Genomic DNA, 15,920 nt, shown 5'->3' with positions numbered 1-15,920 from the left:
CGGTGTCCATGTCACTTTCTACTTAAAGATCTAGGATTGGTTCAACTGAGTAAGAACTGCCATAGGGCAAGCTGCCCTTGAAAAAATTATTATGAGGGGGCCCATCAAGCTATCGGCTGCCCAACTCAACACAAGGGCTTACTGCTGTGCATCACGCAACACAGCGACAATCTCCAAGGCAGAATGTGCTGGTCCCACAGGAACTAGTTATTATTGGTGACTCTATTGTCAGGAAGATGGGGAATACATTATGCAAAAAGGATAGGTGGAACAGGAGGACCAGGGTATGTCTCCCAGTGGTGAAAGTTGATGACATCGTAGGGCAGATATCACCTTTTAAGGTCACAGAAAGTGATACTGTTTGTACATGTTGGCACTAATGACCTTAGCAGTAAGAGATCTGCAGATTTACTTAAGTACAGGTCAATGCTGAAAAAAAGTTGTGAGTTAGAGTTAAATTTGAAAGTGTGTGCAATTATGCCCAGACACAATAGGAGGAAGTATTTGATGAGAGCCTTGTCAATCAATTCAGCCCTGGAGAGACTGTGCAAGACTCATGGGGTAGAATTTTTTTCAACGTAGTCTGTGGTTGCTAAAAGGAGAGACTGCTTCTACAGAGATAGGATACACATAAATAGAAAGGGTGCAAGAATATTTGCTGATGCTATAGAGGCAGTGTTAGGTGGGTCGGAAAACTGCAAGCTTGAGGGATTCACAAACTAAAAGATTAGCAGTAGCCACAGGCAGAGGTAAAAGTGATTTTTGCACTGCTTCTATTGTAATGAGCAGCAGCCTAGAGAGCAAGTTGCTGGGGACTTCAAAAGCTGCTTGGAGTTAACAGGGAACAAGTAAATACATGGACTGTGTTAGGGTAACTAAGAGTAAGAACAGGTGCATGTAAACTTGCATGTACACCAATGCTAGAAGTATAGTAAATAAATTTGATGAATTTTAAGTGCTGATCAAGATATGTCGATCAATTCGGCCCTGGAAAGATTGTGCAAGGCTCAAGGGGTAGAATTTTTTTCTACCCCGTGCTATCGAGGCAGTGTAAGGTGGGTCGGAAAACTGCTAGCTTGGAGGGATACAAGGACTAACTTGCACTGCTTCTATCGTAATGAGCAGCAGCCTGGAAAACGGGATGCAGGATATTTCAGAGACTGCTGGGAATCATTGCGGTACAAGTAAACACATGGGTAGCATTAGGGTAGCTAAGAATAGGAACAGGTGCATGTATACTTGCGTGTATACCAATGCTAGGAGTTTGGTAAATAAATTTGATGAATTTCAAGCAGATATTGTTGGGATATCAGAAAGGTTGTGTCACACAGATATAAGGAATACAGAACTGGAATTTGGGGTGTACAATGTGTACAGAACACAAAATCCAAGGAAGTGAAGCCAGTCAACATCACTGGACAGTGCAGTGTTGAGTCAGTTTGGTGTGACATAAGCATTGGGAGATCAAAATTGAGAGTAGGAGTGTGCTATAGGCCTAATGACTTTGACGAGTATAATAAGAAACTGTACAGGGAAACAGAGTGGGCCGGTAAATCAGAGAGTCTCATAATGGGGGATTTTAATTTCCCAGATATTGACTGGAATTTGTGGGTTGGTCACTCACACACTAGCAAGGCTTTTGTGGATTTATTGGATGATTGTTTTCTACATCAGCATGTTTGGGAGGCAAATAGAGGGAGTAATACTCTTGATATGATTATCAAGAGTATTACTCCCATATGATTATCAGTAGTGATTCTTCATGCATTAAGAATCTGCAGATAAAGGAACCACTAGGTGGCAGGGATCACAGTGTGCTGAAGTGGGATTTACTCAAAGAGGTAACTACCATCAAGGGTAAAGGGAAGGGATTTTGCTTTCATAAAGGCGACTACGATGATCTCAGACAGTATTTAAATTCTATACAGTGGGCCCAACTGATAATGTTAACAACAGCAAATTCAAAATGGGAAGCATTCAAACAACTTATCTTGGAAGCTACTAGGCTTTACATACCAACTAAGAAATATTGTTCAAGGTTTAGGCCTAAATGGATGTCAGATGAACTAATGAGACATATGGCAGAGAAGAAAAATGCATGGGATACATATAAATTAACATGTGACACAGAAGCCTATGAGAGATGGTCTGTAACCAAGTTACAAAGGAGGTAAAGTAGGCGAAGGCAGATTATGAGAAATCTTTGGCAAAGGATGTGAAGAAAAATAGCAAAGAGTTCTTTACTTATGTAAACTCTAGAAGGAAGGGGATGAATCAGATTGGTCCACTTGATATCGATGGTCTGTTGATGATCCTGCTCAGGTAGCTAACAAACTAAATGAATATTTTGCATCGACATTCACAGACGAGGAGTTATTCAGCGAGGGGAATGCCAGAGGTGTATTCAAGTTTGGCAGTAAGCTAGATAATCTTGTAATAACTGAGAGTAAAGTGGAGGAGTAATTGTTGAAGATAAACACAAGAAAGGCACCTGGGGTGGATGGGAATCTATCCAGCTATATTAAAGGAGGCAGCAAAGGAAGTAAGCAAACCCTTAGCCATAATTATGAGAGCTTCCTTGGACTCAGGGGAGGTACCCATAGACTGGAGATGTGAAAATGTGACCCCAATTCACAAAGGAGGATCAAAGGCTGACACAAGTAATTATAGACCTGTAAGTTTAACTTCTGTTCCAGGAAAATTAATGGAGGCACTGGCTAAAGAAGCACTGCAGAATCATCTAGACAAGACTTCAGTTATAGCTTGGACACAGCATGGTTTTGTTATAGGAAAGTCTTGCCTGACCAACTTGATTGGATACTATGATGCAGTCACAAAAGAACTAGATGCAGGGAATAACTTTGATATTATATATTTGGATCTTATAAAGGCTTTTGATACTGTTGCACATGGAAGACTGCTGCACAAATTGGAGCAGTGTGGCATTGGAGGCAAATTGCTGCAATGGATAAAGGGATGGTTGAGGGGGAGAAGACAGACAGAGAGTGGTAATCAATAGACACTTCTAATTGTGGACTAATGTTATTAGTGGAGTCCCTCAGGGTTCAATGTTGGGTCCATTATTGTTTTCTGTATTTATAAATGATATTGATGATGGTATATCAAGCTTAATGTCCAAGTTTGCAGACGATACAAAGGTTGGCAGGGTTGTTAAGGAGACTACGGACGCTATGCTGCTGCAACAGGATCTGGAAAGGTTGAGCAAATGGGCTGAGAGGTGGCAAATGAAGTTTAACATTAACAAATGTAAAGTACTATATATAGGAAATAGCAACCCCAGAGCAACGTATCAACTCTGTGGTACTACACTGACAGTGGTAGAGAATGAAAAGGACCTGGGGGTAATTGTGAAGGCAGATATGATGTTCTCTGAGCAGTGCAGACGGGCTGCAAGAGTAGCTCATGGTGTCTTGTCAATGATATACAGGAATTTTTCTAGCAGGGATAAGGAGGTGATTATTCCCTTGTATAAGGCAATGGTCAGGCCACACCTTGAGTACTGTATACAGGTCTGGAGACCTCATTTCAAGAAGGATGTAGAGCTGCTGGAATGAGTACAGAGAAGGGCAACAAAATTAGTGAATGGAACAAAGGGTTGCTCTTACGAAGAAAGGCTTAAGTTTTGCAAATTACAGTCTCTGGAGACTAGGCACCGGCGAGGTGATCTGATAGAGGTGTATAAAGCCTTGAATGGTTTGAGCATGCTCAATGCCGAAGGGATTCTTCCTCTTGCTCAGAATAATCACCTGAGAGGGCATAAATTCAGATTGAAGAAAGACAGATGTAGGACAGATGTGTGGAAATTTGCCTTTAGCCAGCAGGTAGTTGGTTGGTGGAACAGAAATCGATCCCTTGTTGTGGAAGTTGATAGTCTAAATAAATTTAAGGCTCAGCTGGACATGTATTTCGAGCGAACATAGGGGTGAAATGGAAGTGTTTTTTTTTTTTTTTTTTTGGCTGATGCTGCATAAGCTTACTTTCTTGCATCATATGCCTCTACTAATGCTAATGCTAATATCAAAAGCAGATATTATTGGGTTAAAAGAGACATAGTGTCACACAGATATAAGCAGTGCAGAATCGGAATTTGGGGAATATATTGTGTAGAAAGGATAGACAGGTTAGGAAAGATGAAGGGGTTATGGTATTAGATAAGAATCACATAAAATCTAATTAAGTGCATCCAGTTGACATGGATGGACAGTGCAATGTTGAGTCTGTTTGGTGGGGCAAACACTGGGAAAGGGAAAATGAGAGTAAGAGTGTGTTATAGGCCAATGACTCTGATGAGTAGAATGAACAGGGTAGTTTTGCAGAGAAATAGAGTGGGCCAATAAATCAGAATGTCTTGTAATGGGGGATTTTAACTTCCCAGGTATTGACTGGAACTTGTGGGTTGGTCACTGACACACTAGGAAGTTTTTTGGATTTACTGAACGATATTTTTTAACAGCAGCATGATTGAGAGGCAAGCAGAAGTAGTAGTACTCTTGATATGATTATCAGCAATGCAGTTATTCATGCATTAAGAATCTGCACATAAAGCAACCACAAAGTGGGCAGTGATCACACAGTATACTGGTGTGAGATTGAAGAAATGGGAAGTATTCAAGGAATTAATCTTGGAAGATGCTAGGCTTTTCATACCAAAAAATAGTGTTCAAGGTTTAGACCTAAACTGATGTCAGATGAAGTAATAAGGCTCATGGCACAGAAGAAAAATGCATGGGATGCATACAAATTAGCACAGAAGCCTTTGGCAGATATAAGCTAGTCTGTAATCAAGTCACTAAGGAGGTTAGGCAGAAAGCAGATTCAGAGAAATCTTTGGCAAAGGGTGCAAAGCAAAACAGCAAAAAGATCTTTACTTATGTAAACTCTAGAAGAAAGGGGCTGAATCAGATTCATCCACTTTTCATATATGGTTCAACTATTGATGATTCTACTCAAGCAGCTGATAAACTGTATGAGTATTTTGCATCTACATTAACACACATGATGAGTTATTCAAGGAGGAGAATGCCAGAAGTTTAATAAACTCTAAGAGGGAGCTAAGTGGTTTTGCAATAACTGAGAGCAAAGTGGAAGAGAAAACTTTGAAGTTAAACATAAAAAAGGAACCTGAGGCAAATGGAATTTATCCAGTTATACTGAAGGAGGTAGCAAGGGAAATAAGCAAATCCTTAGCCATAATTATGAGAGCATCCATAGATTCAGGGGAGGTCCCCATGGACTGGAGATGTGCAAATGTATCCCCAATTCACAAAGGGGCTTCAAAGGGTGACAAATAATTATAAACCTGTTAGTTTAACTTCTGTATCTGGGAAAATAATGGAGTCACTAGTTAAAGAGGCGCCTCCGTAGCCAGGTGGGAAGGAGCAGCAGTGCGTAGCACACACTTCTTGATTAGACTGGGGCTCGAGCCTGTCACCACCAAATACGGAGGATGCGGAAAGGTCAGGGAATGACCACCGCATATTCCCGAAGCAATATGGCCTTAGTTGCTAATGCTCCAAATAACAAAACGAAAAACAAGCGCGCGAAAAAAGTTAAAGAGGTTCACCTAGACAAGACTGCAGTAATAGTTCAGACACAGCATGGGTTTGTTAAGGGTAAGTCTTCTATGACCAATTTGATTGGATACTATGATGTGATCACAAAGGAACTGGATGCAAAAAATAATTTTGATATCATATACTTGGATTTCAGGAAAGCAAATCCAATTTGTACAGCAGTCTTCCTGTTGCACATTGAAGATTGCTGTACAAATTGGAGCGGTATTGCATTAAGGGCAAGTTTCTGCAATGGATAAAGGAATGGGTGAGTGGGAGATGGCAGAGAGTGGTAATAAATGGACACTGCTCTACATGGACTAATGTTTTTAGTGGAGTCCCCCCCCCAGGAATCAGTGCTGGGTCCATTGTTGTTTTGTGTATTTATCAATGATATCAATGAAGGTATATCAAGCTTAATGTCCAATTTTGTGTATTATACAAAGGTTGGCAGAGTTGTTAAAGACAGTAAAGACAGTATGCTACTGCAACAGGGTCCAGTAAAGTTAGGCAGATGGAATGAGAAGTGGGAACTGAAATTTAACATTGACAAATGCAAAGTACTGCATATGGGTAGCAGTAACCCCAAAGAAACAGCAACTGGGTGGTACTACACTCAGGGATGTGGAGAATGAAAAAGACCTGGGGGTAATTGTGCACTCAGATATGAAGTTCTCTGAGCAGTGCAGATGGGATGCCAGAGCAGATCATGGAGTTTTGTCAATGACATAGGAATTTTACTAGCAGAGACAAGGAGGTGATTATCCCTTTGTATAAGGCAATGGTCAAGCCACACCACGAGTGCTGTATACAGGTCTGGAGGCCTCATTTTAAGAAGGATGTAGAGTTGCTAGAACGAGTACAGAGAAGGGCAACAAGATTGGTGAGAGGAACAAAGTGGCGTGCTTACGAAGAAAGGCTTAAGTTCTGCAAGTTGCAGCATCTGGAGACTAGGCACCTGCAAGGTTATCTGACTGAGGTGTATAAGTCATTGAATGGTTTGAGCAGGCTCAACGGTGACGGGATACTTCTGCTTGCTCAGATTAAGAACCTGTGGGGGGCATAGATTCAAATTGAGGAAAGACAGTTGTAGAAGAGTTGTATGGAAGTTTGCCTTTAGCCAGCAGGTAGTTGATTGCTGGAACAGACTTCCATCTGTTGTTGTGGAAGTTGATAGCTTAAATAAATTTAAGGCTGAACTAGACAAACATTTGGAGCAACTGGATGGGTGAAATGGGAAGGCTTTTTTTTTTTTTGGCTGATGCTGTATAAGCTTGACTTCTTGCATCGTATGCCTCAACTAATGCTAATGATATGAAGCTGGAATAAATGTAATGTCTGCCACTTTCTGTGATTTAGGGAACTGTTGTGAGGATGATGCAAGCATTGTTTGGACTCAATTTGCAAAGAATATGGTTGAGGGAAACAGACTTAAGTTTGTCTTGCCATATTTTTAGATTGCTGCTACACATGGATGTTTGTATTGAGCATAATTTGATTCTTTGTCTTCTGGTAAGTAACATTCCACTCTACTACATATCTGAAATTTTTTCCCCCTAGCTTCCAAAGTTCACAGGACTTGGAGGAAGCTGGATGTTCACCTTTGTAGTCTGTATGATGTTTCAGCATTACAGTCTATTTCGATATGTGCTTTGAGCAGACTGTATCTCCTCAACAAGCTGTTTCAGAGTGACTATGTTTTTGACTCTTGTATCATATTATTGAATTCAGTATGTAAAGTCATATTTGACAATTGAGATAGCTAGCTTTAACAGTGGCTGGAAAGGTAGGTATACCAAAATGTCAAGATGTTCCATGAAAAAATGGAAATGGACTCTGCCAGTATTACTGCTACAATGCCGACGGGGCTAGCCAGGTGGATAAAGTGCCTGCCTGGCAACTCAAAGGTCGAGGGTTCGAATCCCGCCTCGGGCTTGGATCAAAGTAGAAAATGCAAAAACCTTGGGAGGTACAATATGGCCACAGAAGCCGATGCGCCAACAACTAACAAAATAAAAAAAACTGCTACGATGCTGCAGCACATAGTGTTTTCGATAGCCTTATGATTAAAAATAGAACATCTTAGATGCAGATAAAGAAAAAACATGCAGATCCTTTATTGCGTTTTAATCTACATTAATATATTCCACTAATCAGAATCAAAATATGAAAATTATAGGAAATATAGGGAAAAATTGGACAGTATCAGCAAATTAACCCCAGGGGCTCATATCTGGTGAGTATGGGCTTGGCACACCCAGGGTCCTGAGCTGAATATCATCATTCTACCCCCTCTTGGTGATTCTCTTCTACTTCTGACTCTTCTTCTTCTCTCTCTCTCTCTCTCTCTCTCTCTCTCTCTCTCAGTGTAACTCAAGAATGTTTTTTTTTTTTTTTGGTTGGTGCAACAAAAGTCTCAGGCTTCCTTGTACCATATGGCTAATAATAATAAAAATGAACATAATTGCCAAGTAGGCCATGAACTTCATGTTTTTGTTGTTGTTGTTGTCGTTGTTATTTGGTTTTTAGGAGCATTAGCAACTAAGGCCATATTGCTCCGGGATATGCGGTGGTCATTCCCTGACCTTTCCGCATCCTCCGTATTTGGTGGTGACGGGCTCGAACCCCGAGTCTAATCAAGAAGCATGTGCTACGCACTGCTGCTCCTTCCCACCTGGCTACGGAGGCACCCCTGATAAACTTCATGGTTTCAGGCACTAACGTCAGTGAACAAGGTCCAAAAGAACTCAGAGCATCAGACTGTCTCCACCAAACTTCATGATCAAGAAGATGCACTTTTGAGAGAGAGCAGTCGCATTGAAACATGGGTACTTGTCTATTATCTGCCCCAGTGTAAGTTACAACTAAGTGTAACCTAACCAGTGTATATTTATGTTAATTAAATATACATAAATATAAACTGGTTAGGTTAGGTTAGGTTATGTTAGACTTACTTGTAACTTACAATGGCAGGAGGCGCCTCCAAAGCCAGGTAAGCAGGAGCAGCAGTGTGTAGCACACACTCTTGATTAGAGTGGGGTTCGAGCCCATGACCACCAAATACGGAAGATGCGGAAAGGTCAGGGAATGGCCACCGCATATCCGTGAAGCAATATGGCCTTAGTTGCTAATGCTCCTAAAAATCAAAATAACAACAACAACAACAATGGCAGGAGGATAATAGACCCAAACATGTCCATCAGAACAAATCTTTGGGTAACAAGATTAATCACTACACAGCACCTTCTGTCACTATCCTAGGGAGACCATGAATGTTATTTGTTTTTTTTTTTTTTTAGGAGCATTAGCAACTAAGGCCATATTGCTCCGGGATATGTGGTGGTCATTCCCTGACCTTTCCGCATCCTCCGTATTTGGTGGTGATGGGCTCGAACCCCGGTCAAGAAACGTGTGCTAAGCACTGCTGCTCCTTCCCACCTGGCTACGGAGGTGTCACAAACCATGAATGTCAAAACAACACCATTCTAAATGCTGTTTTGCATGCAAGTTTGGTGTCATGATCACTGTGACACTAAACTTATGTGCAGCCATTCTTAGATGTCTCCATGATATTTTCTGTAGATGAAATACACAAGGTAGGACTACCTACTATTTTTCATTCAACATGTTCTGAGTTTGTGAAGTCATCAAAACCCTTTTGTGTAGCTTTTCTACCTATGGTCTTTCATCTTTGAATAACACTCACTACAACAGATTTTGGAAATTTCAAAGTTTCAGTTACATACAAAAAAGGTAAATAATGTGTCATCTCATCATTATCCTAAGTTGACATAATGTCTATAAGTTCTGATTGATGATCTATACTGCTTTTGAACACATACTGCTGCACAGGCAGGCCAATGAGATTTATACTGATAAGTCTGAGTCATCACACATGCATGAGGGACTTCTGGCACAGTGCACAACATTTGTGGAGAGGTGTCTGAATACTTTTGTTCACATAATGTAAATACTGTATACTGTGTATATAGAGTGTCCCTAAAGTCTAAAAAAAAAAAAAAAAAATTGATTAAAGAAGAACTACTAGTCAAAAATGAATGCTATTTTTATAATAATACTCTACAATTTTTTTAACTAATACTAATACTATACAATTTCTATTTTTAAGGAATTAACAATTTAGTTTCATTAAAGGGGATGCTGATGCACCAAGTGATGTCAATGAATCTCTTGGTTTATAGTAAAGTTACAGCAGCAAATGCTAAATGTATTTATTACTACATTCCATCACTAAGTGTAGGCATGGTATTATTCCACTAATGGTTGAAAATAATATATCTGTTGGAATTACTGTAACTGTTTCGCATATTGTTTCTTTCAATGATGGTAGTTCCACAATCAAATATCAGCTGATTTTGCTGGTTGTGGAATATGGTGTGAGGCACAGTGGTGTGTAAATCTCATGGTGTAAAATGTATTTCTTTACTGAAGGGTAAGGATGATCATGTGGCATAAAAGGTTGACATAATGCCAACATACATATCACTGTTTCTAGAAAATATCGTCAAACTTAAATATTACTAGACATCAATCTTCCTTCCTACTGCAGCAAACATTGAGATCCTAGATAATTAGCAAGGGACAATAGTGCATAGTGTTACGAAGTTCCCCCAAAACCAGACAGTTAATGACTGTCTATATTGCCAATGAGGTGGGGATTCTTTAATACAAATATTGGCATGGAATGTAAAATTCACTGCGCCTTAAAATGCTTATAGCATTGGCAGTTATGAAAATTCTGAATAAAAAAAAATTATTTCTGGAAAAATTATCAATGATGAGTAGTATTTTTTTTTCTCTTTTTTAATTAGTATTTATATGGCCAAATGAAAAGACTGCATCTGCCAAAAAAAAAATTAAAATTTATCCATTTAAAATTTTTTCATTTTATTTTATTTTTTAAAATTAATTTCATATAATCTAAATAGTCAAAAATAGTGATTTTCATATACCACTCTTTAGAACATAAAGCATGTGAATATTTCTAAATGAATTTATTTTCTTGGCTGTTAATGTTGACTACTTTAAAAATGATTTGTGATTTTCATGGTTATAGTAGTTAATTTTTTATAAACACTTAAAATAGTATTCTTTTATTTACCTTCTCTTATAGTCACTTTCGTAAGACTAACTTTTCACATAAAATTAATAACATACAGATAACAGAGATCAACATTTCATTAAACTTTGCTAGTGCAAAGCTTATAAAATGTTTCACTGCCTCAAAAAATATAAAACTCTATGGCTTTATATTTTCTTCATCCCTGAAAGCAACACTAGTTACCAGAAAGTGGTGAGCATAATTGCCACAAACAACCCTTTGCATAACTGGGTGCTTCCCACAGTCTGTTCACAAAAATTGCACATGTATTGATGTGGAGTAGAAATGTACCCTGGTCAGAATGTTCTCATGTACCACACCAGTACATGAGAACATTCTGACCATGCTTAATGGGTTGAGCACACTAAAATCTGATGGGATTCTTCCACTTGTTCAGATTACAAACCTAAGGGGACATAAATTCAAATAGAGGAAAGATAGTTGTAGAATAGATGTGTGGAAATTTGCCTTTAGCCAGTGGGTGGTTAATTGCTGGAACAAACATCCATCAGTCGTTGTGGAATTTGATAGCTTAAATAAATTCAAGGAGGAACTGGACAAACTTTTAGAGGGAATGGTTGTGTGAATTTTTTTTCTGGCTGATGCTACATAAGCTCATATGCTTGCTTTCTTGCATCACATGTCTCTATTATTATTATTATTATTATGTATTTGTCTACAGTTGCTTAACTTAAAAGGTATTTATTGTTACTGACTTTTTTTTTTTTTTTTTAATAAAAAATGTTTTTTATGTGTATGGAGCAAATGTTCCATCCCATGCCATCATTGGTGGATTAAAACCATTTCTCATAATTTACTTTTTTTTTGTAATATATTTCGAAATCATTTAATATTTCAATTAAAAACATCATGGTAATACTGCATGGCTGTAACTGTACTCATTAACTGTAATGCACTATATCAGTATTACACTAACAAATTTCAATTTGTTTCTGGAAAACAAAATGCAAAATATACTAACCTCTATCATCAAATCCATGAGTAATTTCATGACCTATGACAAATCCAATAGCTCCAAAGTTTAAGTAGCTGTTAAAATAAGATATAAATGTTAGACCTCTTGTATAGAGAGAAAAAAAAAAAAAAAAAAAGCATACTTTTAAGTAGAATTTGTAGGCCATCATGCCAAATTAAGCTAAAGAAGAAGTTTTAATTCAAGAAATTTCTATTCTTCAGGTATAAGCTGATGAACTGTCCATCTGTATTGACAGAACAGATGAACAGTTCCATCCTTTTAACCAATCCAAGCACGAAACCTAAATCCTACAATTTTCTACCATACAGAGGAGAATAAAGTGGGACCTTTTCAACATAGTGTGATGCAATCATAACCACTGCATGAACTACAAGAGGGCAGGAGGAGCAACACAATTGAACCATCACAGTTTCATTAACAAATCTGTGAATGGAATTCATTATCATAGTTACTATAACAGAAATGCTTAGCACTATTTCAGTAAAGTCACTTCAATATATTCTATCTATTACAGAACCCATTACGAGAACCAGTTTAGCACAGCAATGGCAAACGTGTATTCACAGAGGTCACTCTCTATCATAATCAGTGAAGGGTAGACTTTTGGGTCACTGCTATTATTTTAATAACTGAAGTCCCTCAAAAGGTTTTCGACAGAGAATTATAATGGGAAATACTGCTTTGAGCCTGACAGAACTGTTTAAGGAATAGGATCAAGCATACAGACTGCCAATTGGCCATTAGTAACATAGTAGTCAATATCAGAAACTAGTAAGGCTACAAAAGTTCTTCTTCAGTTGGTATATGAATTTTAAGTGGAAACTGTAAAATTATTTCGATCATGCAGATTTTCAAGTCATTATCTGTAAAATGGAAATTTCAAACTTCAACTTGCATTTCTAGGATATCAAAGTCCATTTTTATAAGTCTTTATCCTTGAGTGGAAAGGGGATAAAGATGCAGCATATCATCACTTCAACTATTAGAGCAGTATAAGAGAAGCCAAAGACAGTACCTAGAAGTTGACAGCTATTGTTCAAAGGAGTCATGCTCTTTTTATTACAATTCTATAGATGAAAGGTTGGTAAACAAGAATAAACTTGACAACACTAAACGGCTAAGTTAAAGAAAGCCAACACGAGAACCATGGGAAACTTTGGGGAAACTTACCAGGCAAAAGCATTTCTTGCTATCACAGTTTCTCTCTGCATTCTCGGTAAACAGATAGTGCATGTTATCGGCAGTGGCAGTAAGTCGATAACGATGTACTGATTGGTTTTTTCTCATTATTAAAAGCAGATTATTGGAGTTCATGAGCATAATGCCTTTGCAGCTGAAATTTACTTATGGGTACACCCTCCAGACTGCCTCAGTCTTAGGGTGTTTATCTCCCCTTCCCGCTGTTTTAACCCAATACAAAAATGACTTCTACAGACTGTGTGTGTTATCGGCAGTGGCAGTAGAAGTTGTTTTGTTATCGGGTTAAAACAGCGAGAAGGAGGGATAAACACCCTAAGACTGAGGCAGTCTGGAGGGTGTACTCGAAGTAAATTTCAGCCGTGAAGGCATTACACTCATGAACTCTGATAATCTGCTTTTAATAATGAGAAAAAACTAATCAATACATCATTATCAACTTCTACTGCCACTACCGATAACACACACACACACACACACACACACACACACACACACACACACACACACACACACACACACACACACACACACACACACACACACACACACACACACACACACACACACACACACACACACACACACACATCATCTGTTTACCAAGAATGCAAGGAGAAACTGCGGTAGTAGGAAACAATTTTGCCCGGAAGGTTTTCTCGAAATTGCCCATAGTTCTTGTGTTGGCTTTCTTTACCTTCGCCCACTAAACTTGCATATTTGTAGGCTGCAGTTTTCAAGAAATGCAGAAAGGATAAATGAAGAAGGAAAAAGTTAGTTTGATAACTTTGAAGTTGAATTGTTAATGAATGGTACCTAGTTAGTACATGTTCTAATGGGTTTAGAAGAACCGATGGAATTACCGATGCTAAACTCAGGCAGAAAAATGCTGACAGTTATCTATAGAAAAAGCAGAAGCTAATTTGCGTGTGATTGGATATTAAACAAATCAGAGGGAGTTATTGAGATAGAATAGGGGGAATGATTTATAAACTTTTTAAATTGAGATGAGAATTACTAGAGCACAAACCCTTATCAGTAGGCAACAACACTGATGCTACTTGATAAATCAAGAAGGTACTCATGGATACAGTTGGAAAAGCAAATAAGAGAAACGAAATTTTTCCCAAACTAAGGATAAATCCGGAAACAAGAAATTACCAACAATCAAGAAAAACTACTGTCAACTACCAAAAGATCCATTCAAAAGATATTACTGTTATGCTTAAAATTAATTTTTGAGTACATTGTATTAATTCTGTATCTCCAATATTAATCACAGTCATGTAATGTAGCTAAGGCACCTAAATAGAAGGGAGTGTATGATGAGAGCCTTGTCAATCAATTCAGCCCTGGAGAGATTGTGTAAGGCTTATGGGGTAGAATTTTTTTCAGCATAGTCTGTGCTTGCTAAAAGGAGAGAGTGCTTTTATAGGAATGGGATACACTTAAATAGAAAGGATGCAAGAATATTTGCTGATGCTACAGAGGCAGTGTTAGGTGGGTCGGAAAACTTGGGGGAATTCACAAACTAAAAGATTAACAGTAGCCACAGGCAGAGGCAAAAGTGATTTCTGCAATTCTTCTATTGTAATGAGCAGCAGCCTAGAGAGCAAGTTGCTAGGGACTTCAAGAGCTGCTTGGAGTCATCATGGAACAAGTAAATACATGGGCTGTGTTAGGGTAACTAAGAGTAAGAACAGGTGCATGTACACCAATGCTAGAAGTATAGTAAATCAATTTGATGAATTTTTAAGTGCTGATTAAGACATCAAAGGCAGATATTGTTGGGTTAACAGAGACATGGTATCACACAGGTATAAGCAGTGCAGAACTGGAATTTGGGGAGTATATTGTGTAGAAAGGATATACAGGTAGAAAGGATGAAGAGGTTATGTTGTTAGATAAGAAACACACAAAATCTAAGGAAGTGCATCCAGTTTACATGTTTTTGTTTTGTTATTTGGTTTTAGGAGCATTAGCAACTAAGGCCATATTGCTCCGTGAATATGCAGTGGTCATTCCCTGACCTTTCTGCATCCTCCGTATTTGGTGGTGACAGGCTCGAACCCCTGTATAATCAAGAAGCGTGTGCTACACACTGCTGCTCCTTCCCACCTGGCTATGAAGGTGCCAGTTAACATGGATGGACAGTGCAATGTTGAGTCTGTTTGGTGTGACATAAACACTGGGAAACGGAAAATGAGAGTAGGAGTGTGTTATAGGCCAATGATGAGTACAACCAACAGGGTAGCTGTGCAGAGAAATAGAGTGGGTCAGTAAATGAGAAATGTCTTGTAATGGGGGATTACATTGGGGGATTTTAACTTTCCAGATATTGACTGGAACTTGTGGGTTGGTCATTCACACACTAGGGAGATTTTTTTGGATTTATTGAATGATTTTTTTTAACAGCAGCATGTTTGAGAGGCAAGCAGAAGAAGTAGTACTCTTGATATGATTATCAGCAGTGATTATTCATGCATTAAGAAACTGCAGATAAAGGAACCACAAAGTGGCAGTGATAGCAGTGTACTGGCATGAGATTTACTCAAAGATGTAGCTACCATCAAGGATAAAGAGAAGGGTTTTTGCTTTCATAAAGGTGACTATCGTGGTCTCAGACAGTTTTTAAATGCTATACAGTGGGGTTAACTGATGATGTATGTTACCAACAGCAAATTCTAAATGGGAAGTATTCAAGGAATTAATCTTGGAAGATGCTAGACTTTTCATACCAAGAAATACAGCAGGCCCCCGTTATAACGCGGTTCGCTTTACGCTGATTCGCTATAACGCTGTTCTTATATTATAACCCGTATCTGACTATAACACTGTCACAGATCACTATAACACTGTCACAGATCACTATAACGCTCTTTTACAGATTACATTTTTGACATATTTAATGAAATTGTTTCGTTTGATGGAGTCGATAGCTTGAAAATGAATAGCAAAACAGCATTAAAACGTTTCCCACGCCGACTTGAGAAATTTTCCCACGCTCAGTGAAATTTTCTCGCATGCTAAT

The 15,920-nt window shown here is 38.5% G+C and overlaps 1 protein-coding gene across 3 annotated transcripts in view; it reads right to left on the bottom strand.

Annotated features, from left to right (window-relative positions):
* LOC150079288 (neprilysin-2-like) overlaps nt 1-15,920 on the bottom strand; it is a 527,224-nt gene that overhangs the window by 84,221 nt on the left and 427,083 nt on the right. For all 3 annotated transcript variants that reach the window (XM_090383670.1, XM_090383669.1, XM_090383671.1), the window contains exon 16: nt 11,678-11,745. In XM_090383670.1, coding sequence (XP_090239796.1) covers nt 11,678-11,745 — 68 coding nt within the window. The remainder of the gene's footprint in view (nt 1-11,677; nt 11,746-15,920) is intronic.

Source organism: Mastigoproctus giganteus, chromosome 10 (assembly GCF_048544385.1).
Source record: "Mastigoproctus giganteus isolate SK-2022 chromosome 10, ASM4854438v1, whole genome shotgun sequence".
NCBI classification, from domain to species: domain Eukaryota; kingdom Metazoa; phylum Arthropoda; class Arachnida; order Uropygi; family Thelyphonidae; genus Mastigoproctus; species Mastigoproctus giganteus.
This window is presented reverse-complemented; position numbering and strand designations above follow the sequence as displayed.